This window comes from Drosophila kikkawai, chromosome 2L (genome assembly GCF_030179895.1).
Source record: "Drosophila kikkawai strain 14028-0561.14 chromosome 2L, DkikHiC1v2, whole genome shotgun sequence".
Classification (NCBI taxonomy): domain Eukaryota; kingdom Metazoa; phylum Arthropoda; class Insecta; order Diptera; family Drosophilidae; genus Drosophila; species Drosophila kikkawai.
The window spans coordinates 18,995,766-19,019,120 of NC_091728.1; the positions used below are offsets into that span (position 1 = coordinate 18,995,766).

The 23,355-nt window shown below is 43.5% G+C and overlaps 7 protein-coding genes across 18 annotated transcripts; 4 read left to right on the forward strand and 3 right to left on the reverse strand.

Annotated features, from left to right (window-relative positions):
- Positions 1-406: 406 nt before the first annotated feature.
- Positions 407-11,234, forward strand: LOC108077413 (non-lysosomal glucosylceramidase). Of its 6 annotated transcripts, none has more exons than XM_017170713.3 (7): positions 407-947; positions 6,990-7,259; positions 8,306-8,898; positions 8,958-9,213; positions 9,273-9,646; positions 9,708-9,941; positions 10,001-11,234. In XM_017170713.3, exons 1-7 carry the CDS (start codon positions 694-696, stop codon positions 10,858-10,860), a joined length of 2,841 nt encoding a protein of 946 aa, XP_017026202.1. In that variant the 5' UTR covers positions 407-693; the 3' UTR covers positions 10,861-11,234. The 6 variants fall into 6 exon arrangements, with proteins under 6 accessions (XP_017026202.1, XP_017026203.1, XP_070140818.1 ...); XM_017170714.3 differs by having other exon boundaries at positions 8,309-8,898; XM_070284717.1 differs by having other exon boundaries at positions 8,384-8,898.
- On the forward strand, positions 4,491-6,418 carry LOC108077415 (E3 ubiquitin-protein ligase KCMF1). Its single transcript, XM_017170716.3, has one exon. It carries the CDS (start codon positions 4,655-4,657, stop codon positions 6,293-6,295), a length of 1,641 nt encoding a protein of 546 aa, XP_017026205.1. The 5' UTR covers positions 4,491-4,654; the 3' UTR covers positions 6,296-6,418.
- A 56-nt stretch (positions 11,235-11,290) lies between the features above and the next one.
- On the reverse strand, positions 11,291-12,860 carry mTTF (mitochondrial transcription termination factor). The gene is made up of 3 exons (XM_017170717.3): positions 12,337-12,860; positions 11,697-12,277; positions 11,291-11,645 (listed from the first exon to the last, which is right to left on the reverse strand). The coding sequence occupies exons 1-3, from the start codon at positions 12,758-12,760 to the stop codon at positions 11,403-11,405; spliced, it is 1,248 nt and encodes a 415-aa protein (XP_017026206.1). The 5' UTR covers positions 12,761-12,860; the 3' UTR covers positions 11,291-11,402.
- Positions 12,861-13,128: 268 nt separating this feature from the next.
- Positions 13,129-15,551, reverse strand: l(2)34Fc (lethal (2) 34Fc). 4 transcript variants are annotated; one of them, XM_017170752.3, is made up of 2 exons: positions 15,477-15,551; positions 13,129-13,732 (listed from the first exon to the last, which is right to left on the reverse strand). In XM_017170752.3, the coding sequence occupies exon 2, from the start codon at positions 13,725-13,727 to the stop codon at positions 13,242-13,244; it is 486 nt and encodes a 161-aa protein (XP_017026241.1). In that variant the 5' UTR covers positions 13,728-13,732; positions 15,477-15,551; the 3' UTR covers positions 13,129-13,241. The 4 variants fall into 4 exon arrangements, with proteins under 4 accessions (XP_017026241.1, XP_017026243.1, XP_017026242.1 ...); XM_017170754.2 differs by having other exon boundaries at positions 15,473-15,536; XM_017170753.3 differs by having other exon boundaries at positions 13,129-13,729; positions 15,477-15,533.
- Positions 15,552-16,532: 981 nt separating this feature from the next.
- Positions 16,533-16,986, forward strand: LOC108077438 (uncharacterized). Of its 3 annotated transcripts, none has more exons than XM_017170757.3 (2): positions 16,533-16,738; positions 16,792-16,986. In XM_017170757.3, the coding sequence occupies exons 1-2, from the start codon at positions 16,555-16,557 to the stop codon at positions 16,908-16,910; spliced, it is 303 nt and encodes a 100-aa protein (XP_017026246.1). In that variant the 5' UTR covers positions 16,533-16,554; the 3' UTR covers positions 16,911-16,986. The 3 variants fall into 3 exon arrangements, with proteins under 3 accessions (XP_017026246.1, XP_070141054.1, XP_070141056.1); XM_070284953.1 differs by having other exon boundaries at positions 16,816-16,986; XM_070284955.1 differs by having other exon boundaries at positions 16,834-16,986.
- Positions 16,964-19,416, reverse strand: l(2)34Fd (lethal (2) 34Fd). Its single transcript, XM_017170751.3, has 3 exons — positions 19,259-19,416; positions 18,794-19,195; positions 16,964-18,735 (listed from the first exon to the last, which is right to left on the reverse strand). The coding sequence occupies exons 1-3, from the start codon at positions 19,322-19,324 to the stop codon at positions 17,017-17,019; spliced, it is 2,187 nt and encodes a 728-aa protein (XP_017026240.1). The 5' UTR covers positions 19,325-19,416; the 3' UTR covers positions 16,964-17,016.
- A 494-nt stretch (positions 19,417-19,910) lies between these two features.
- On the forward strand, positions 19,911-23,259 carry Rab14 (RAS oncogene family member Rab14). 2 transcript variants are annotated; one of them, XM_017170776.3, is made up of 5 exons: positions 19,911-20,171; positions 21,651-21,764; positions 21,827-22,007; positions 22,073-22,255; positions 22,429-23,259. In XM_017170776.3, exons 2-5 carry the CDS (start codon positions 21,659-21,661, stop codon positions 22,604-22,606), a joined length of 648 nt encoding a protein of 215 aa, XP_017026265.1. In that variant the 5' UTR covers positions 19,911-20,171; positions 21,651-21,658; the 3' UTR covers positions 22,607-23,259. The 2 variants fall into 2 exon arrangements, with proteins under 2 accessions (XP_017026265.1, XP_017026264.1); XM_017170775.3 differs by lacking the exon at positions 19,911-20,171 and adding an exon at positions 21,295-21,590.
- Positions 23,260-23,355: the final 96 nt, after the last annotated feature.

Below are 23,355 nucleotides of genomic sequence, written 5' to 3' on the forward strand. Positions count from 1 at the left end.
AAAAAATCCCAAACATTTTCACCTAAAAAATCCAGTACGGCACTTGAAAACAGTTATTACAAATCTTTTTAAATTTTGTAACAAAAGCTTAAAATATTGGCACAGCAATTGCTTTAATGTGTTGCCTTCATTGAATACTTCAGTTAAAAATATTTTTTAAAAATCAGCTTTTTTTTTAGGTTTCTCCCGTTAGAATTAGGCTTTTTTAGCTTTTTGGGTAATCAAGCTTTTTTGCTCAGACATCAGAGTGACCAAGGAGAAAATATCAAAAAATATCGAATAAACATCGCGATTTCGATATTTGGGCAAAAAATATCGTTATATTTAGGTTTTGAAACACGCCAGATATAGTGGGAAAATAGCTAATTGGCAACACTGGACATCACTGTCACTCCATTGGTTCGCTCTCGAACACTCTACATTCTACACGAGAATTCGACCCCAAGCATGTAAAACTTTGTTTTGACATTTTACTTTGAAGTTCAGAGTGACCAAGGGGAAAACACCGAAAAATATCAAACAACAATATCGCAATTTCGATATTTGGGCAAAAAATATTGGTTCGGTCGGACGCGCGTCGCTGGTGCTCGGAATAAATCCGATTATGAATTAAACCATCGCGAAACCACTGTCTGGTAGAAGTTAGTAACAGTCTACAGCCAAGCACGCGATCGGCGGAACCAAACAACCGACATGGCAGAGCCAGCAGCAGCCGAACCGAAGGCTTTTGGCAACGGAAGTGCGGGTGGCGCGGCGGGAATCGCCGAGTCCGCCAGTGCGGTGTTCGAGGAGAAGATGAAGCTCCAGCTGGAGGATGTCAACGAGGTGACGGCGGTGCCGCGCTATGGCCTGAAGCTGAAGTTCGATCATGTGTGGCCGGAGCGGAGGATACAGAACGTCAGGGCCTCCTTGAAGCAAACGCTGCCCATGGTGCCGCTGGTGTGCAGGTGGGATAACTTTACATCTCTTGAAAAAAATCAAAGGTTGTATTAGCCAGGAACTAACTAATACTTGGAGTTATGACTTAAAAGTTTTAGTGTAGGAATTTCAATTCGACCTGTCAGAATTTTTAACTTAAATTAAGTACTATCCCAATTATCAGGATAGAATTCATAAAAGATTAACCAGAGCAGTAGTAGCCTGGTTATTATTTTGCAATTATAATTTTAATAACAGAATACTTTAGCCAATTAAAAACACAGCCCTCTAAAGGTATTTTTACCAGAGACTGATGCTGGGGTAGGGACACTTTATACATAATTAATCAAGGCACAATAATGTGAAATCAATAACTGGGCTTAATAATACCCCAACAGGAATGACATCGAGCCCTTCACCCTCAACCTCTTTGTATATCTCTCGTGCGTGCCAAATATAGCGCCAGGTCCTGGCCAATACACACACGAGTAGGTGGCCCCACTCATAAATTGAATTCTTTTGTGGTCTCCGTTGCCAGCTAAATGACATTAAAACCGACAGCGGTAAAGGCTCAGAGGACACTTACACGCCAGGAATTATTGGGCCCCACTCATAAATTGAATTCTTTTGTGGTCTCCGTTGCCAGCTAAATGACATTAAAACCGACAGCGGTAAAGGCTCAGAGGACACTTACACGCCAGGAATTATTCTAAGAGGAGGCATTATGTCGGTAATTAATTAATAATTAAAAGAAAACAGAATTGAGCGTAAAGATAATGTATTTAATGCAACGCTTTACAAAGTCGTAAAGAATATTGAAAAACCTATTTGTACTTATGCATAGTAGCTCAAAGAAATAGCTTATTAGCACTTCTATCCGTTTTTAAAGACCCAACCATTCCCTTTACAAAATGTAGTCCGTCATAACCCGAACTTTATGCTGTAGCGCTTTTTGTGTGAACAAAAAATAATCCCGTACAGCTCGGCGCCACAATGTTTCTGTTCTTGTGGGTAGCTCCACCATTCGTAGTCCTACTCCACCGATGTCTGCCCGCAATGGCGCCGTGTTGGGCGTTCTGTTTGCGTGTCCTGGCCACATTTTCGGAGCTCCAAAAGAAAAGAACTCACAGGCACACATACATATAACCGGTGGTACTTTTTTGTAGCTCCCCTTTTTAATAGTTACAAACTGACATTGCTTTGACTGGCTTTGAGCTGTACCCGCGTATTTAGCATAGAATCACAGCATTCACTGACCTCACAAGCGACCCATATTACAATTGATTAAGAGTTCTATGAACCTGTGGCCCAGCACTTGCTCTAATTTCACAAAATAAGTCACTATTTATTCAGCTTTTAAAAGCACAAGATCAATAAATTAAAGGACTTAACCATGTCCAAACGATGACTAACTGCGGCAGGAATTCAAGTGACGTGTAGCTTTAAAATTGTCCCACGCTTTGCTGATATTGACAATAGATATATTAAACAAATTACATTTATCAACCTCTTTATTAGTTCAAATATAAATATATTGAACACCATCGAAACTTTTAAATGATTTAAAAATATATTAGAGTATACACTAAAGTGTCGCAATATTTCTATAATCTGCGATTAGCCATGAAACTAGCTTTAATTTAAAAACTTTTAATTGAATAGCATACTAACCGCTTTAGAGATTGATTATGAGTCGTGAATCATTACTATATACATACTTCACTCTTTCTTATCAAAAAGTATTTTTTAATGTTCACTTTTGGTCTCTGTGACGTTGCACAATATTTATATTTACCCCTAAGGTACATAGATAAGAAAGCTAGCTAGAATAAAGAGTCGTAAAATATTTCAGCTGTTACTACCGACATAGGCATTAACCAAAGCTGATATAGCCTTTATCACAGCATAAAATGTGTGAAGTCATGGTGGTCATGGCAAATTGGGGTAACTATATGTATATTTTTTATCAAGCCTGTTCATTTCCATGGCATGATTTAAGACAAGGTCTGGGTGGTGGGCTTGACTGCCCGACATAAATCGCCAAAACCATGCCCAAAACTGACCTATGACAAAGTTGATTAACTCTTGTACTTTTGAGAGCTGTCTGCCAGAAGTTATTTATATTATTCAGAATTTACTATAGGAAATGGTCGATTAAAAGCTTTTCGTCTATCAATATCTCAATCAACTATAAAATTTTCTTAACGTGCATCTTTGACCCAAAAAGTAGATAGACCCAACTGGAAAATCGTTACAGATTTAATCTAAAGCTGACATTGATCAGCGAGGCCTTTCTGTTCCACTGTAACCCCATGCTCGAGTTCAATGGACGACACAGTTTCAGCCACTTCCTCTTTCCTTATTGCCAGCCATTTTCACACTATTGAAGTCCAGGCCAACAGCTTCTTACCCCCGTATCAAGTTGTGTGGGCTTAACGGAGGGACTGGCCACCATCCAGGTCCTACTCGGGATCCACCACCCAGCGCCTGTCTGTCAAACATCAAATATTTTTGGCAAGCTCCCAAGAAGACTTGTACACACACACACTCCCAACATATATGTATCTTTGGAGCATCTTTAGTCAGTTTCCAGTGCATTTAAAAACAAATCTGCGAATAGCTCTGGACTCCACCGAGTCCTACCACATTTTATTTTCTTTTTTCGTTCTCTCTCTCATAACACATATGTGTATGCCCATCCAGGCAGAGCACTTTTCGTTATTGGTTTTTATTTACAAACTGCAACTTTGGTGGAAAGATGGAAATCTTGTATATGTCGTTATAAAAAATGAATTTCCTCCAGGGAAAATGTCTACTCTCTCTCTCTCTTTGGTCTTTTATTTGTGCTTTATTTTCAAATCGACAACGAAAATGTCAGTTCATTTTCTTTTTGTTGACAATACGTGACTTTAAATTGGATGTACAATACACAGGGGATTTTATATTTTTAGATGGTTCCAATGGGGTTCTTTTTTAATATGAACAAATTTAAGAATAAACTATGGATAGTTTCTTTTTCAATGCAAAGTCTTGCTCTTAATTTTGTGGCAAAGCATAGAGAATGAAAAATGTATATTTATAAAAGTTCTTTAACACAAAATGTCACCCTACTGCAAACAAACTTCTGACCTGACGTTAAGACAGGTACACCAATAAGTTTATATATATATACTGGTAAATAGACGACGTCAGCCAACTTCCTTTACAAAAGTAACTTGTGGCCCCGTCCTAACCCAATGTTCTCCTTCTTCGGCGCCTTCCCTTGACCCACACTGACCCGGGCAAACTTTTCTTTAACAATTTTACAGTTTGCGGGAAACATAAAAGTTTGAGGAATTCCTTTTGGGTTTTATTATAAAGGCTATAATTGAAAATATTATAGTTGAAATCATGATACAATTATACAAAGGAATCCCGTCGGAAAAATAAGCCCTAGTTCGGCTTATCAAAGTGTGACTGGAACAAATTTTGTACACAAAAAGCTATCAAAATAAGCCCTAAATCCGAACGATTTGACCCCAACGGGTTAGGTTGATTCAGCTGTTAGGCCTTGCCTTACCCGTCATCTTCTAAAAATCAGTCGAGCGCGCCCTGCTCCCGGGGAGTTTTGAATCTCCACTCAGTTTCAGTTAATATATTCATTCAAATATCGTTGTGTGCGCATTTGTCGATTTGAAGATAACCCAACCCGCCCGCTGAGCACCAATCCTCTCCACGCAGACGCGATTGAGAAAGAATGAACCGCCACGAGGGCGTCGTCTGCAGCGGATGCGGAAAGGTGGAGTTCACGGGCAGGTGCTACCGTTGCCTGAGTTGCCGTGACCTGGCCATTTGTGCGGATTGCTACGACATTGACTTCACCACCGCCGACCATCCCTTTGACCATCCGGTCAAGTGTGTCTACACGCCGTCGGATGTGGAGCTGTATTTTGGCGGGGAGTACATCACTAGCGATCCGCCGCAGAGCTACCGCTGCCCGTACTGCAAGCAGTGGGGCTTCAACGAGTCCACATTTCTGGAGCATGTTTCGGCGCAGCATCCGGGTGCCAGTCCACTGCTGGTGTCCACAATGATCACGCTCTTTGAGCAGCAGCAGGCGGCCCGCCTTTTCCTGGAGGACGAGCAGCTGGCCTCCATCTCGGCGGCGGCGGTTTCGCGCAACGAGCAGATGCGCCGCTCAGTAGGCTCTCTCGATCTTTTCTTGGAACAGCTAAATCCAGATGGCAGTTACCTTCGAGCCGGACAGTCAGTGGGTACTCAGGCGGTCAGGGGCAATGAGGTGGCCAGAGAACGGTCCAACCGCCTGAGACGCTCGGCTGGTCCACCAGCAAGCAGAGGCAGGCCGCACAGTATCCCCCTCATAAGGGCAGCTCTTCCGCCCCCGGCATCAGGAACGAATCCCTCCATTCCACCCGCCATCAGTATCAGTAGTCCGAACTCCAGTTCGCTGGGCTCCGAGACATCCAACCGTCGCCAGGAGGTGATGGCGCCGCGCTATATAATCACAGAGTCTGGGCACTCCCGGCTGAATTTCGTGGTGGCCGGGATGGAGGTGCCAACTACGCTGCGTGCAGCTGCCCAGCAGGTCGTCGCCTCCTCGGCACAACCTTCAACATCAACAGCGAGCTCGCCGCTCATTACACATCCCACGATGACTGAGATGATGCGCTTCTACGGCGGCAATCTATCAATGCCGCACGAAATGAATCCCCCCGCCAGCCGAGCCAACCGTTCCAGACAGAGATCTGTGCCCTGGCTGCAGCCCGCAGGTGCAGATCCCTCGGCTTCCACAGCGGGAACCGGTCGAGGCGTCAATATTTTCGGCCCTGTTTCCCACTTGAACCAGTCGCCAAACTTGGCCAATAGTATTCATATGACCCCTAGTTCGCGACATCCACGTGAGACAAGACACCGAACATCTAGGATGCTGCCGAACGTCCCAGGTAATAATAGTGGCGGACTAAGCCTGCAACTGCTGGCACCCTCCACTCATTCCCGGACTTTGGCAGTTCGCTCTGTGAACTTCAGTGACCAACGGATGGAGGATAGCGAGATGCTCAACCTAAATCTGAGTTCCACCGAGACGGCGCTTCGCTCGTTAAATATCAAACCGGCAACGGAGGCCAAGGAAAGCGACAAGGAGCGCGAGCGCTTCCTGTGCTACCGCTTTCTGAAGTCCAGCCCGTCGCAGCCGGCCGACGAGCAGGCTGCTTTTCTGGAGCAACGCGCCGAGTTCGTCGCCCAGCTGATCTCATCCGCCTTGTGTGACGATGAGCTCCAGGAATCGCTTTCTTCGGAGTTGACCCTGAAGTTACCCACAATATCGAGCAGCGACAAAGCAGGCGCCGGGGATGCCGAGAAGATCCCTCCACTGTGATCGACGCTAACTGTTTTGTGTACCCTTCTTCTTATACCTTTTTTATGGTTTAAATTATCTGTTAAAATTGAGAAATAATTGGAAGCCAGTAAATTGATGGCGTTGTTGATTAAGGAAGCCTAACCTGTGAGCAGGATTAATAGATATGAGAATGATAAGTGGTTATCAAAGTCTGTTCTTTGTTTTCGATCGATGCCTTGATTATATTGGGAAAGCTTCTTAAAAAGCCAAGAGTATAAGGGGAAAATAATGGACAAAGACATTTTTGGTTAACGGTTTCCAACATCTCAAGACGCATTTTTTTTATATATTAGTAAAAGTCTAGTTTTTGTTCATCACTTCCGTATAGATGGCCACAATTTGTTCCCATCCCCCTTCTTGAGCTTTGCTGTTTTGCACTTGACTTTGGCAACTGAGACACTCGCTGACCTTCAAAGACGGCCCATCATCACCCCAGTAGAGGGAATACGAAAAGCTAAGCAGTCAGACGACCCCACAAAATGTGCTCAGTGCGTGTACAAGTCAGGCCCGGGCAGAAAACTAGGGGTGCTTGACATGACATCATCGGGGTCAGGCGCTTAGGCAATTGAATGGGAGGGAAATGGTAAAGGAAACGTGAATTGGGGAAAACATTAGCCAACTAAAATCAGATTTTTCATTCCCTTGCTCTTGGTCTCTATTTCCTTTACGACAGATATGCGGCCTACTACTGGAAAGTGTCGCGTGAAGGTCGCCGGGTGTACATGGACTACTACTACATGGAAAATGGCAAGCAGATCTATGGAGTACCCATCGGCGGGATTGGTGGTGGAACCATTGGTCGAGGCTATGCCGGCGAGTTCTGTCGCTTCCAGATGCGTCCTGGCATCTACGAGTACAATGTGGTCCAGGCCAATCAGTTTATTGTGACTATTAAGGACCACAAGGGATGCACCATCTTTCAAAGTCTGCTATCCAAGTGCAGGTGAGTCAACGAAAGTAGTCTGTATTCCATTCAATCACCATTTATACTATCCTTTAAAGCAAATATTCAGATTTGTGTTGTTTGCATGCTTTTGAATAACATTTTTAATTTGTTTCGCCACCACGCCAATTTGCTTTGTTTTTAAGTAGCTTGGCCACAGCTAGGATTTAAGTTTTATTTGTCAGTTTTCTATATTGATGAGGCGAATGACTAGAATAATCTGCCATATGGATCAACGAACCCTGAGCTTATCGCGTGCAAATTATTCGGGCCATTTAACACTCGGTTCATTTTAGTTTATGTCATACTTCATGGCTGTCTTATTAGCTGGAAATAATAGAGGCAGGTCAGACCCACTTTGGAATTAAATAGGTGGGAAGAGGGCAGATATCACAGTTATATTTTAAAGCCTTAAGCTTAGATCAGTCAATGAAAGTCAGTCATTAACCAGACTAAATTTACGGGCCAATTATATGATAAATCAGTGCAGACCACTTTTTTCTAGGCATACTTATAGTACTTACAGTAATGTCTTAGGCATTACCTCATTGTTTTCCCTGTACTGTCCATAAACCTATCTTGTAAATACTTAAAAACTTCCTAACACATCCCCTTTTGGGTAGCATTTCCTACCTGTAACACTCCACATTTGTACAAATCCGTAACTCTACTTCAACTTATAAAATGTGATACTTCATTGAACACTAACAAACCGAAATCCCTGCAAAACACAGCCATTCCAAGAGCACTAAAACTAAATTCAAATCAAAACAGATCATATTTTTTCAAAAACAAAAATATTTTTCTCTCATTTTCGATGCACACATCAATTGAATTATTAAACACGCAACTCTTATCGTGAAAACACCGATACCACTTGGATATGTTTGCATACGAACCACCGATTCCGTTTCGGGGTTATTTTGACGACGATCGTTTGGTATGGTATGGTCTTTCTTTGGCTTTCTTGGGCTTGCACTTTGGTTCCGATTTGGTTTTACTTTCTTGCTTTGCCACATCTGCCATCACACACCACACCCATCTAGCAGAGGCAACAGCAACGGCAGCGATCCGGATGGATCCGATGGTGAGAAAACTAAATGTCAACTGCCCAATTGCAGCAGTCGCACCAAGCAGCCGCTGAATGCCTGGCACTCCAACATCGAGGACTCTCGTTGTAGCTATACGGGACTCTATCCGCGCTCTTGGACCGAGTACGATCTATCCCACTATGGGGTGCGTCTGACCTGTAGACAAGTGTCGCCAGTCATTCCCCACGAGTACCGGGAGTCTAGCCTGCCCTGCGCCGTTTTTGTTTGGAGTGCAGAGAACGTGGGCGATCAGGAGCGAAAGGTGTCCATTACGTTTACCTTTAAGAACGGAACTGGAAACAAAAAACAGGATGCCGAGGGCGGAGCCGAGAGTCAACTAATCAGCGAGGGCAACGCCAAGGGAGTAGCCATCAGGCAAAAGATCGCCGACATGGCCTGCAGCTATAACCTAGCTTGTCGAGTCCTTCCCGAGATTAGCATTACCCGCTGTCCTCAGTTCGATCCAGCCGGCAATGGAGAGCAGCTGTGGGCCCAGCTCAAGGAGCATGGACAGCTCAGCGAGCAACCCACCACGGAGACCCTGAAGAGTTAGTAATTTTGATTTTAAAGGGTTATTATTATTAATATATATTTCTTACACTTACAGCCAAAGATATTGGTGTGGCTGTTTGCGCTCAGGTGGCCCTTAAGCCGAAGGCATCGCATGAGCTAGAGTTTGTGCTGGCCTGGGACATGCCAAAGATACAGTTCCCCCGAAAGATGCAAACGCACACTCGCTACTACACCAAATACTTTGATGATAGCGGCGAGTCTGGGCCAAAGATCTGCGACCATGCCCTCAAGAACTATGCCAGTTGGGAGCGATTAATAGACGCCTGGCAGCGACCTATTCTCAATGATGAGTGCGTCTTAACTAGGGCTTATTTTCAATGAGTAATTCCTAATCCAAATCTTATTCCAGGACCTTGCCCGACTGGTACAAATGCGCTATTTTCAACCAATTGTATTTCATCTCCGATGGCGGCACAATCTGGCTGAAGTGCGACTCCTCGCTGGGCAAAGAGTTGGCCTACGATGATCCCCGGTTGGCCTATGGCCGTTTTGGTTATCTAGAGGGCCATGAGTACCGCATGTACAACACCTACGATGTGCACTTTTATGCTTCGCCAGCGCTTGCCCATCTCTGGCCCAATTTACAGGTCAGTTTGCAGTACGATTTCAAGGATGCCATAGCCGCAGAGCTGAGCGACACCCGGAAGATGCTGTACGATGGCAAAGTGATGCCGCGAAAGGTTAAGAACTGTGTACCCCACGATCTGGGTGATCCGGATGAGGGTGAGGAGTTACTTATGTCTAAAAAATCTCAGCTTTACCTAGTTTTTTTTTTATATCACAGAACCCTTCACACTCATCAACTGCTACAACATTCACGATGTCAACGATTGGAAGGATCTCAATACAAAGTTTGTTTTGCAAGTCTACAGGGACTACTATGTCCTCAATGAACTGGCCCAGGCACAGGCCGATAATGCCAGCAAGTTCAGCTCCATTGAGTTTATAGACAAGGAAAGCTTGTATGAGATGTACAGCCAGGACAACAAGCGCAAAAACTCGTCGGATGAGAAGCAGCGTAAGTAGTAAATCCTAGTAAACTTAACTATTAAACCATCATCTTGTGGTTCTATTTAGAAAACCGCAAATCTGCATCCATGTACATCAACGAAACCAATGGCAAGGTCTACCTAATGGATGCCATGGGCTATTTAAAAGCCATGTACGGTCCCTGCAAGGCCATCATGGAGCGAACCATTGAGTACGACAAGGACAACGATGGCCTAATAGAGAACACCAAGATGCCAGACCAGACCTACGACTCATGGGTAATGGATGGGCCCAGTGCATATTGCTCGGGCCTCTGGCTAGCCGCTCTGCAGGCCATGTCGGCCATGGCCACCATTCTCGACCAGCCGAACGATTGCCTGCGGTATCAGGATATTCTCGAGAAGGGCAAGCGATCGATGGAGGAGAAGCTCTGGAATGGCAGCTACTATCGTTTCGATCTGTCGCACGGCCATCGGGACACCATTATGGCGGATCAGTTGTGCGGCCACTGGTATTTAAAGTCCTGCGGCTTTGACTACGAGATCTACCCGAAGGAGAATGTGCGCACGGCCCTCAAGAGGATCTACGATAACAATGTGATGGGATTTCACGATGGCAACATTGGTGCGGCCAATGGCTTTATAGCCAACTCCACGGAGCCCACCAAGCCTGGCCATGTGGACGGCAGCAACATCCAGGCCGAGGAGGTGTGGCCAGGTGTGGTTTATGCTTTGGCAGCCACCATGATCCAGGAGGGCATGTTCGAGGAGGCCTTCCAGACGGCCGGCGGCATGTACAAGACCATTTCCGAGCGCATCGGCATGAACTTTGAGACCCCGGAAGCCCTGTATGGCGAGAAGCGCTATCGTTCCATCGGCTACATGCGACCCTTAAGCATCTGGTCGATGCAGGTGGCGCTGGAGAGGCGGCGCTCCCAGCGCGACTAAGTCGAAAGTACAATCAATCTAATCCAAAGTCTATTCATTGTGTGCTATACATACAACCAAAGATATTTATAAGCCAGCACAAGGATGTTTTTAGCTTCTAGTTTAGGTGGAAGGAGGAGTATTCGAGCTTATTGGAGAGAAGAGGTGCGGGTGCGAGTGTTGATTTTATGTTTATGTTCACCAAGTCTTCGCTGCCTTCAAGGACAGTCACAAAACAAACAGCTTTTTCTCTGTTGAAGTACAACTACGCAATGGTATTCGAAACGGAGCACAATTCGTATTTAAATGTTAGCTAAGTGAAATATTTAAATCAATTATATCTACATTAATTAATTATTTATGTCTAATAAATGTATTCCAATGTGTGCAAGCAATTGCTTTCTGTAATAAATGTGACCAAAGAGTCGGAAAATCATAAATTTAAGAATAATTCGTTGAGATCCTTGGTGGAAAATTCTCTGGCATACATTTTATTCAATGCAAACACTTAAATATAACATCAACATACTGAGCCATCAACTTCCAGAACCCATCTCTTTATCTTACAGCCCAGAAACAACTTCTGGATCTCTGGCATGGCTTACCCAATGCTGTAGGAACTTATCATACTCCCTCTTGCTGCGACAGATGATGACAAGGGACGAGGGTCGACAGCCATGGGACTTCAGCTCCTCTATTCGTTTCTTGGTGGTCTTAAGGCTATGGCACAGAACACGAGGCACTTGGGCCACCTCGAATCTCGTAAATTGGGCCTCATCAATCAGATAGTCGATCACCTCCTTGATCTAAGGGACACAGTCAACATTTGTGAGATTTCATTAAACTCAAAGACTCACCTTTGTCACCCGCACGGTATGCACCTGCGGATGCCTGTCCATAATCCCCTTAGCCTCGCTGACAGTAAAGCCCAGCCGATGCGCCACATACTCCACCACCGAGGAGAATTTGCCCAGCACTTGCAGCTCGTCCAGGGACAACTTCAGCGAACGCTGTAATATGGGCTCTGGGCAGCGCACCATCCATGGCATAATCTTGTCTTTTTTGGCCCGCTTCGCGCGCTCCAGCCGCAACTGCACAGCCTTGGGAGTGTAGCGAAAGGCCCAAAGATCCTTCAGGATGTTAATCGGCGACACATTGTACTCAATCATGTGATGGAGGTTCTTCTCGAACATTTCGTACGGCATCTCCAGTATAAAGAGTCGCTTCGAGAGGTATTTGGCCACGAGATCGGGACTGACTTCCAGCTTGTCGCTGATGTAGTAGACGCGGTTCCTCTGCGGCATCGCGCTCCTCTCCGAGTTCAGACCGCTGACCAGCTTACGCAGGCGTGGCACAGTGAGGCGCAGGAAAGGCACGAAATGGTTGATATCCGTGATATCCATTGACTTGATCAGCTGCAACTTTAGCTCCAGGCGTTCTGCAAAGGCATTAATGAGTTTATTGACCGAAAAAAATACACCCAATGTGAACACTCACTGCTGTCCTGGCCTATTATCCAGGGATATTCAACCAAACTGCGCCTGCTAACCCCTTCCGCATGCAGCGTGTCCAATGTCAAGGCCAGGGAGCGTCCGCGGTAGTTGCGATACACCACATCGTCGGTCATGATCCGCTTTAGCTCTGCGTCCGAGAAGCGGAAGCGTTCCCGCAGCAATTCAACCAGGACGCTGGCCTTGGTGCCCGTCTCCAGCTCTGGCCGATACGGCACATACTCGTTGTCGGTCTCGCTGCCGCCAGGCGCCGTCGTCGCACCCGTCAACAGAGACTTCCTTGGAACGGCATGGCTTTCAATCTGGGAAAAGAGCGAGCGTCTGAAGCAGAGACGCGGGCCTGCGTTGGCATTCAACGGCCTATTCAACTGGAAGGCCGTCTCCAAGCTGCGCACGAGACTTCGCAACATTTCAAGCGGTTAAAACATTAATTTGTTATTTCTTATAAAACAATTTTGTCGAAAAACCGGCGTAGTAAGGGCGCTGCCAACTTGTTGCACTCTACAATCAGCTGACTGGTGTTGACAACTCAAAGCTGACATATACGACACTAAAACAAGAAAGGAAGCTAACTGCGGGAAGCCGAAGTTTGTATACCCTTACATTTAGAGTAATTGCAACAGGAGACCAAATTTTTTACATTTTACTAAAATCTGCACCTTTGTGTTCTAAAATTTCATGCTAACAGGAGCTTATATTTTCTAAAATTTAGCCCACACTTCATATAACAGGTTTTAGATAAATAAATGTCCATCAAATATAAGAAATCCTTAGCGCATTCTCTCTAACGTTGACTTTATTTTTCAAAAATACTTAGCTCCAATTGTAATCGGAACATTTAGGGTAAACTTTCGTTTTTTTTTTTTTTATCACAAGCACAGAGAAAAGATCCTATGGCTCCTCGACATCGATGTCCTTGGTCACGCGACCCACCCAGTAGACGAAGCTGCTCTGGACCACGGTGGCCATAAACTTGACGTTTCCCTTGTAACCTGCTGGCGGCAGCCACTCAAAAGTGAGCTGCGTCAAGGGACTCTCCTTATTGACCTTCCGATGGGTAAGGGTGTTGGCATTGCCTGAGCAGCTCAGGGTCTGAGAGTGATCGGCGTCCACCACTTGGAACTGACCGACCACGCGATTCTGGCCGTCGCGCGCTTGGATCATGAAGCCAAGGAATTCATCACCGCCCAGAGTCAACTTGAGTTTCTCGCCAGAGCGTACATGGGATGGTCCGGACAAGCTATACGGGGGCTTAATGGTCTGCAGCTTGGCGCCGTGCTGGGGCGTCAAATCCGGGCATGCGGTCTTGGGGGCACCGTCCGAGTAGGCGTGGACACTGATGGCCAGGCAGGCGGCAATCACCAGAAGACGGAACATGGCTGCTGAAAGATATCGTTATTAATTGAAATCGTTCCAACAAGAAGTTTATTTTAAAAATTGGTTTTACATTTCTGATAACTAAAATATTCATATTTAATAAACTAAAAATTATTTACAAGAATTAAGGTTTATTTAAATTAATTAACAAGAAAATTGCACTGATTTCTATCAAAATAAAGTATAAAGAAAAGAAGAGCACATTTCAAAGATATGTAAGTTCGTTTACAATATTGTAAAAATCATTTTATTGTTGTATTTCCTTCTCACTTATAATTTGAAATATTGTTTTAGAATTATTTTCAATTTCTGAATTAATAATCACAATTTATTAATGCGATAACATCATTAAAACTATAGCGTGCAAGTCTTAAAAGCCTTTTCTCAACCTTTATTAGTGTGATTTTTTTAATTGATATTACTAGTTTTCCATAAATTAATTAATTAGCATTTGCAGTGAAGTGAGACGAAATCACTGGCCTTGACTTGTGTTAAAGTTTTTTCTTACTACATAAACGTTTACCTAGGTAGTTACATTTTAAAAACCAGCTCTTAATTATGCAGCTTGTCAACCCCAGCTTGTTTATACATACATTGTGTTATCTATGACATTACACAGCAGTTTGCATTTCTCGAGATTCAAGATTAGGCCTTAATTTTTAACCTCAAGGTCAGCAGCTACCTAAAGATGTCTCTTCAAATTAAAAATTTGTAAATTAGCGTGGGCTAAATCAACATTTCAATCACGCTTTGCCCATAAATCTTCAGGTTCTTCGAAATAAAATAAAACCGACTTTTTGCAATTATAAAATGGCCAAGTTGCATATTGATTAAATCCAATTTTTTCCGAAATAATCAAACTGGTTTTTGGCCATGAACGAAAACCGTATAAAACCCAAACGAGTTTTCAGTATACTTTCCTAGAAGAGTGATTTTATTATTATTTTTTGTTTTTATTCTGTCCATTAGCATTTCGATTAGGATCGAGTGTAATAATGTGTGCGACAATTAAACCAAAACGTGCCGAAAAATAGGGCTAAGTACTTCCTTAAACGCACTTCAGCTTCAGGTTCAAGGTGGATGGAGGTTGAGTACCGATCGGATTGATCGTCGACCTCCTCCACTTTTTGTCACAGGCGCTCCGTAGAGACCTTGTCCAAGCCTAAAGACAAGCCTCGCGTTGTCTTGCAATATGCTAAAGTTCAGACGTTTGACAGGGGCCCGGTGTCTGCGCCAAGTCGCGCTTCATTATTTTTCTTATTTTTTATTTTGTCTCTTTTATCTGTGTATTTCTGGGCCTGTGTACAACCGGTTGCCAGACTCTTTAGATATAATCCCAATAGTTTTTAAATCTCTTTGTGTATTTCTGTGTATGTCATTACGCCCATCTGTAGGCCTCAATTAGCCTGCTTTTGTAATGGCGTGGAAAATATTGTTATTATCAAGTTGATGGGTAGGAGTCGCTGAAGCTTGAAGTTCCCATTCTATTTAGAGATGTTTTGTTAAAGTCTTGCGAGGCTTTGTTAACATAGTTAACAGTTAATTAACTTAAATATATAGAATCAAAATTGAAAGGTTCTCTAAAGATGGATAAAGGAGCTCCAAGAGCAAGATCTTTAGCTGTGAAAAAATACTCTACAAAACAACCAATTTTTCTCCTATACGAGTAAAACTTTGAACTTTTTGTACTGCCCGAGGATTGTACCACTATTTTTTATTGTTATTTTTTTTTATAAATACAATACCTACTATTCAAAAACAGACACTAACTGCACAAAGGGAAAACTTAAAATGAGCTGAAAATTCTGCCTCAGCTTCCTATTTATACCAGCCGTGGATCTAAAGTAGAAATATAGCTTTGCAATGTAAACTTGGTGAGAAAAAGATCGGTTGAGTCCGAACCTGAGCTTTAGCTTCGGGCCCAGCGATTTGGCCAACAGCAAAGCTGTGAAAGCTCAGCTTACAAATTAAAAGATACAACTTTTCAGTTATAAAGATAGGTTTTGTAGACAGTGACTAAGTGTTTACTTCGAACTAGATTCGAAATGGCAGGTCAATTAGAATTTGAATTTACTAAATAAATAAAGTTGCTTGGAAATTATATTTTGCTAATAAAAGTCAGCTCTTCAATGAAAGAATTGGGTTACAGATCGATTTCGGTTGCTTACATATCTATATGTATTTAGGTATACGATATAAAGCGTTATATTGATTAAACTAGAAGGCTATTTGTTGATAGGAAAATTCTCCTAAATTTCTTTACATTTTAAATTATGCACTGCCCTATTTAAGGACTCTAATTCATTATATATTGGTGTTTTATGTAATTGATTTAAATTAATTTTAAATATTCGATGTCTCAATTCAACGATGTCTCAATGCAATACTGTAAATTTAGAAACACTTGTTATGGTCGACCTTTACTGGTAGCTTTAATAGTTTCCTGAATCATAAGACGATTTGTTAGTGTTGATCGCATACCTTTGTACTTTTTATTCCACGTAAATAGCAATGGATTTGAAATCTATCAGAAAAGTTTTTAATGGTATGCTACGAAATATTGTAAGTGAATGTGTTTAGGTTTAAAGAGTTTCTTAGCATACTTTTGACTGCCTTTTAAATTGATTTCTTATTTGGTTAGCATGACTTTAAAATTCGCGTTAAAAAACTTGAATAACTCTATTCCTTAAAACTTATTTACTATTTATTTGAAGCTCGAATTTAATATAACCGAATCAAAAAAATATATACGATATATCGGAATCTTAAATCTTTCTAAAATGTCAAATAATAATTTGGCTGTGACACGTGGCAGTCATTTCGGAAAATGGGAGCAGAGCAGTCAGCCTTGTTGGCCTGCACACAGACGGGAAAGCCTGAAAATTTTCTGGAGCTGACCAATGCAGAGCAATTCTTTAGTTTGCAATTTGAAAAGATGCCCAAGCCGGCGACTGGTCCGGTTACTGAAGCTCTTCTTTACTTGGTGGAGAACCTGCCCGAGGCAAAGGATAGTAAGTTACCCAGCATACAACATAATCATTTCATTTCAATCAACATTCACCAGTAACCCTTGAGAACGCTGAGCAAGATTTGCATTTACCCCCAGATGAAAATGGAGAATTGGAGTTTAGCGATGGTGGGGAAAGCGGCTTCCATTCGGACTTTACCTGTTCAACAGAGTGAGGCGAGAACATTTCCAAACCCCTTAATCTTTCCACGAATAACAAATAAAATAATTTAACATTTATGATTTTATGTACACGAGACTATTGCAATATTTGTTTGGGTGCTACTTAAAGTTTACCTTCTTCAGACGAAGGGATTTGATGGGTCTAACGATGCTCCTCCGCTCTTCGCGATGTTTTTTCAGTGCTGCCTCGCGTTTTTTGGCATGGAACTGTGACTTCTTTTGCTTATTCACCTCGAATGTCATTTGACGATTGCCAAGTGACCTTCCCACATTGGTCACCTGCCCCTCCAGCTGAGACATTACGCGTACACGATCCTGAAGGCTGGCCTGCTTGATGCGCTGCTGCATCGCACTGCCGCTTTGATGCTTGTCCAGGGCCGTCATGGTGAAGCGGTTGATCGTGCCATTTGTTGGAGGAGGAGCCCTACTGTGTCCATTGGTCAGAGGTCTTGTTCCACTTCCTGGCGTCTCTTCATGTTGCTTATGGTCTCCATTCTCTTCCAACTCCTCGTCTTCTTCTTCGTCGCGAGTTCGCTTTACCTGCTTGTAGGCCTGCTTCATTTCCTTCACGTACTCCCTTCTGTCGTCATCGTCGGAGGAGGCATCGTCAGCACTGTCCTCGCTCTTCTCGCCGTCGCTCTTCTCGAAGCCAAACAGATCCTCATCATTGTCGCTTTCTTCTCTCGGCTGGGCCTCGTCAGCATGCAACTCGGCCACGCGGGCCACCTCCACACGTTTCTTCAGCTCCTTGGCCTTGGATTTATCGAGACGATTGAGAACCGGAGCCAGGAGACGATACTCCTCAGCCTCTTTATTAACTGCAAAGTCAGCGTTCTCGAACATGGCCTTGAAACGGGTATCCTCCAGAAGATTGGGAACATTGCGTTGCTTGGCACTGTTGGAGGGATTCGCTTGTTCGTCCATGATTTTGAGGGCCAATTCCTTGTTGACCTTGGGCAGCTTGGACTCAATTTGTAGCCGCGACTTTCGCTCACTCTCGATCTCCTGCCGGATCTTGTCCTTGCGGAAACGATCGAAGGCAAAGGGTTCCACCACTGCCTTGGCTTTGTTGTATAACCGAGCGTCCATAAAGTATCCGTGCATGTAACCCTTCAGCAGATTGCTGCCAACAAGATGTTCCATTCCCAGTTCTGCCAGCTCCTTAGCCGTAACGAACTGGTAGTCATCGTAGACATTCTCCACCACCTCCGACTCGATCTCCTCGGTGAGATTATCAAGGAAGGAGCACCAGCGCGGTGCTGGGCCCATGGCTGGCACGTAGTACGTCAGCATATTCACGTCCTCCTGGGCCAAGAAGAACATGCCCGTGTCGGGGATGGTGCAGAAATCGTTGAAGGATGTCGTGGACTCAACGTAGGCAATCTGCTTGCCCGTCTGCTCATCCCACAGCTTCAACGTGGCCTCGTCCAAGCTATAGACGGCATTTTGGGAAGGATTAAAAGCCAGTCGCTTGATGGGCAGTCGATTTAGATGATTCTTCACCAGCAGCGGCTGCTTGGCACGGATGTCGTAGATCAGAACATGACCCGAGGCTGTACCCACGCCCATATGCAGACCATTACGGAATTTCAGAGCTGTGACCGAGGGAAAGTCCTTTACGCCAGGCAGCTTCATGGCGACATCTAGCGTGGAACAGCGTTGCTTAGTTCGGGGATCCCAGGCTTCCACTGTGCCCTCCTTGGTGCCGGCCACCAGAAGATGATGCTCTGGGTTCACATCGCAAGCGTTTAGGCAGCTGGCGTCCGTTTCGAAAGGCTGAAGGAACTGTCCCCTCTCCAAATTAAGCCGGTAAATATCCTGAAAGTTGAATTGTTTAGTGTTTGATCTCCTTTACATCGTTTGAGTCTATATTTACCCTGCCCACTCCCACGATGAACATGTCGCAGCTGGGCTTGTGGTACTTCATGTCGCGCCCGAAGCGCGGTATCCTCAGTCTGTAGTGGCGACCGTGGGCGGCGTGTATTTCCACGTAGCGATCGCACTGCAGGAAGACCATCTTGCTGTAGTCGTCGCTTATCACCTCAAACGTGGTCACCTCGGAGTCGAAGCAGCGCTCAAACTTGATGGACAGATTAGAAACCTCGAAGCACTTGACGCGCGGCTTGTACGTGCCCGTGGCCAGGATGTACTGATGGTCGGGGCTCATGCGGATGCTAGTGCATACGCCGGGCATATCAAAGTCCTGTATCAGCTCGATCTGGCGCCGCGAGTCCACCTTTTTCTTCAGCTGCGACCGCTTTCGTCGGTCAGTGAGCCACTGGAGGGGAAATTTATCTTGGTTAAAGGGCGTTACAGGACGACTCTGGCTGCTGTTACTCACATCCGGCACCGACTTGCCGGCGCTCAGGTTGTAGATCTTCACATCGTTGACCTCGTTAACAAACATCTTGGCCGCAATAAGTTAAATATTACAGCATAAACAAAAACGAACAGCGCACGTGCGCCTAGAGTAAAAAGATCTGGTCACACTGATTCACAGCTGTTTGTTTACAAAGACAGTGCAGGCACCATACCGATAGTTTTCCAGAGCGGCCTCTTTAGCCATTTTGTGGCTAAAATTAATTAGCCATATTTATACCTTTACAGGGTATTATAATTTTAATTAGAAGATTGCAACACAGTGTAGGATTCATTTACGACCCTATATAGAATCTAAAGCCGATTCGATCTAGCCCCGGCCCACCTGTCGGTTTCTTCGCAAACTAGTCCATCCGCGTTAAAACTATATGAATGAATCTCTACAGATAGTTTTCCAATTTAGCATTTTAAAGATGATTTTAAATTATAATTTTGTAATTTCAATTTCCCTTGTAAGTTTTTTTCATTTAAACATATATTAAATTCCACGGGGCATAATTAATTTTTTGCTTGAAAAATAGCTATAAAATCTCTTCAAGTGAAAATATCGATATATCGATGCAGTTAAAAAAAACATTGGTTGAATCGATAGAACCATCGATGTGTTTTCATCTCTGAGAAATATCAACAAAGTCGCAATTTTTTGCCAATTACAAATAATTGCAAAAAAACTGTCTTGTTGGTGTCCTTCCACAACTCCAGTGCGTGTGACTGCACAGGATTACGTTGCTGCTATCCAGATTTCAAGCTTTTTGCAGGCCCGCCCCTCGTCAAACAACAATAAACACACACACAAAGCCACCACACACACCCCCGCTCTTCGTAACAGCCCTACATTCCATTCCTTCCGCTCCACTCCCCGAGGAACCAAAACGGTGAGTAATATTCGCCGTTTGCTGCTGCGTCTAAGCCAATTAAAGGCGCTGCGCTTATGATTAAATTATACGAAACGGAAGACTATGTGCAAGGGCGACACTCTGCAGCCCCACCAAACTTTCCCTTGCTTTGAAAGTGTACATACTCTCTCTCTCTCGAGATGTTTTTGCTCTAGTTGTTTTTGTTGTTGTACTGCCCCATTCCATTGTTGTGTACACCCCTTAAATATTTTTTTTTCGCCCAGGGTGCGTTTGTGTTATTATAACGCAATGAATTACACTTCCACTCCATTCAGCGCAATTTATAAATAATTGTATGTACATATGTATGTATTACTCAAAGATTCCGCCTCCAATGATTACTGCAATGATGTGTGGCCTTTGGCGCTTGACTGATAAGAGTAGAGACCGAGACCAGTAGGGTGCCGGGAAGTCTGTATATTTAAAATTGATAATTACCTTGCCTTGAAATGATTTAGGGAATAAAGAGAGAGATTAATTAATTTAAAATTAACATAAAAACAATACAGGAGTGCCACAAAAATTACTTTCAATTTAAAATCGATGGCATTTTTCCTTAAAAGCTTTCAATTATGTTAATTAGGTCACAAAATATAATGTTACTTTTTTAACATACTCCTCCAGAACTCCTAAGTGAAAGAAGTTTTGTTTATATAATAAAATTATAAAAATTAAACTTAAAGGGAAGTTTTATTAATCTCCCAAAAATATATTAGAACTACTTGTTAGCTTAAGATAAATAAATAAATAAATATTAGCGCTTTTTTATGCAAGACACTAGAAGTTAATATTATGAATGAATAAATACTTTGAAGGAGTTTATTTAAATGCAATATCTGAGAGCCCGTTCGCACTGACTTATTTAGTTCCCACAACTACGCCACGACGGCCTTGAGAATAATTCGCTTTGACTTTATTGAAGTGCTCACTTGAGGTCTCCCCGAATGCGGGCCGATATATCAAAGGCTTCAAGACGATACTGACACTCTGAAAGACTCAAAATCAAGTGGCGTATGGAAGTTCCAGCCTGGAGGGTTTTTACAGCCACTTTTGAAGCTCAAGTTGGCTCTCTTTTGTGAGTTGTGTGAGCAAATAAACAAACCCGGTCGGCTGTTCAAATACAAGCATGCCTTAAAAAACGAAATATCGGGGGCAACTCAAAGAAAGGGGGAACAAAATGTTGTGTAGCCGTCGCAGAACAAATTAATGCAGCGCCGCAGTTTGTTGATAAGCGAGCAGCGCCGTGTGGGTTCGCACCTGAGGCATATAGTTATAGGAAACCACTTGCTTGGGTCGGAGTTCGTACTGGCGAAGGATCTGAGCCTAAAGTCAAGATGAGCAAAGTGTGGAGTGTGGTGAACAAGATGCACGAACGCATCGACTACCTTATAGAAAAATGTGGATTGAGTGGAATTCTGCATTTTGCAATTCAGTAATCAGTTTCGTTTGTTTTTAAAGGTCCCAACATGACTGCTGCGCCGTACAACTACAACTATATCTTCAAATACATCATCATTGGTGACATGGGCGTGGGAAAGTCCTGCCTGCTGCACCAGTTCACCGAAAAGAAATGTGAGCATGTCCATCTGCCGTGGAGGCATTTACATTAACTTGCCTTTTCTCTTCTTCAAAAGTCATGGCAAACTGCCCGCACACGATCGGCGTGGAGTTTGGCACACGCATCATCGAGGTAGACGACAAGAAGATCAAGCTACAGATATGGGACACGGCGGGCCAGGAAAGATTCCGCGCCGTCACACGGTCATATTACAGAGGAGCAGCCGGTGCCCTCATGGTCTATGACATCACCAGACGGTAGGCACTATAAAACTTCACATATACCTTGAAACTCTAAATGGTATTCTTGTTAACCAATCCAGATCGACGTACAATCACCTGAGCAGCTGGCTCACCGACACGCGCAATCTCACCAACCCCAGCACTGTGATCTTTCTCATTGGTAACAAGTCGGATTTGGAAAGCACTCGCGAGGTTACCTACGAGGAGGCCAAGGAGTTTGCCGACGAGAACGGTCTGATGTTTCTCGAAGCGAGTGCAATGACGTGAGTAAAGATTACAGCACTTCCCTCAATTAGTATTGCAACATTTTGATAACGGAGTTAACGTATAATAACTTTTCCAAGAATGTTTGAAATTTGACGCAACCCAAGCACTTTTAACCTACATTTGAAAAACTATTTAACGTAATTTTTTAATCATAACTTATCCTTAACAGTGGCCAGAACGTGGAGGAGGCATTTCTTGAGACAGCAAGAAAGATCTATCAGAACATCCAGGAGGGACGACTCGATCTAAATGCCTCCGAGTCCGGAGTGCAGCACCGACCTTCGCAGCCGTCACGGACTTCGCTGAGCAGCGAGGCCACGGGTGTCAAGGATCAGTGCTCGTGCTAAATGGATGCGATGCACCTTTACCCTTACAAAACAGCCCTAGATATAGAGATCTATTTTTATTTTTTAGCCGACTCGTAATTTACTGGCCCAAAAGCAAAAACCAATGTATGTAGTTGAATGATTCGATTAAGCATAAAAAGTGTGTGAGCGAGCAAACAGCAAAAACTAAAACCAAAATATAAAAAGCCCTCCCCGATAATAAGAAAATACACAAAAACCAAACAACTTCAACATTTCTATTAACGAGTAAGCATAAATATTAGAAAATTGAGAATGTTTGTTGGTTATCGCGATTATTTTTTACGCATCGTTAAAAGAGCCACCAAAGTCTTGACTATGAAATTTCGAAAAGTTTATCGCTATATTCGCCCCCAACTCACTTGACCCAAACTTAACATTCGGCAGATCGCGGATTCTGTTAGTTATATCTCTGTATATATATATATACATATATGCATATAAATATATACTTATATATAAATGAATATTTGACTCTCCTTTTATTAATTATAAATATTTTTGTTGAGTATTTGTTGTAGACGCGTGCGAGAAGGCGAGAAACCGATCAATGTTATATGAATATAAACAATGTATTAATGGCATAATGCAATAGGAAATAAATAAAACCGGTATTTATAAAGACCCTACCAATATATGTGCATGTTTTTATTTAAGAACCGGTAACTACAAACATCTGAACGAAGAATGGAAACTAACTATATCTATACTACACGTTTTACGCCTTCTGC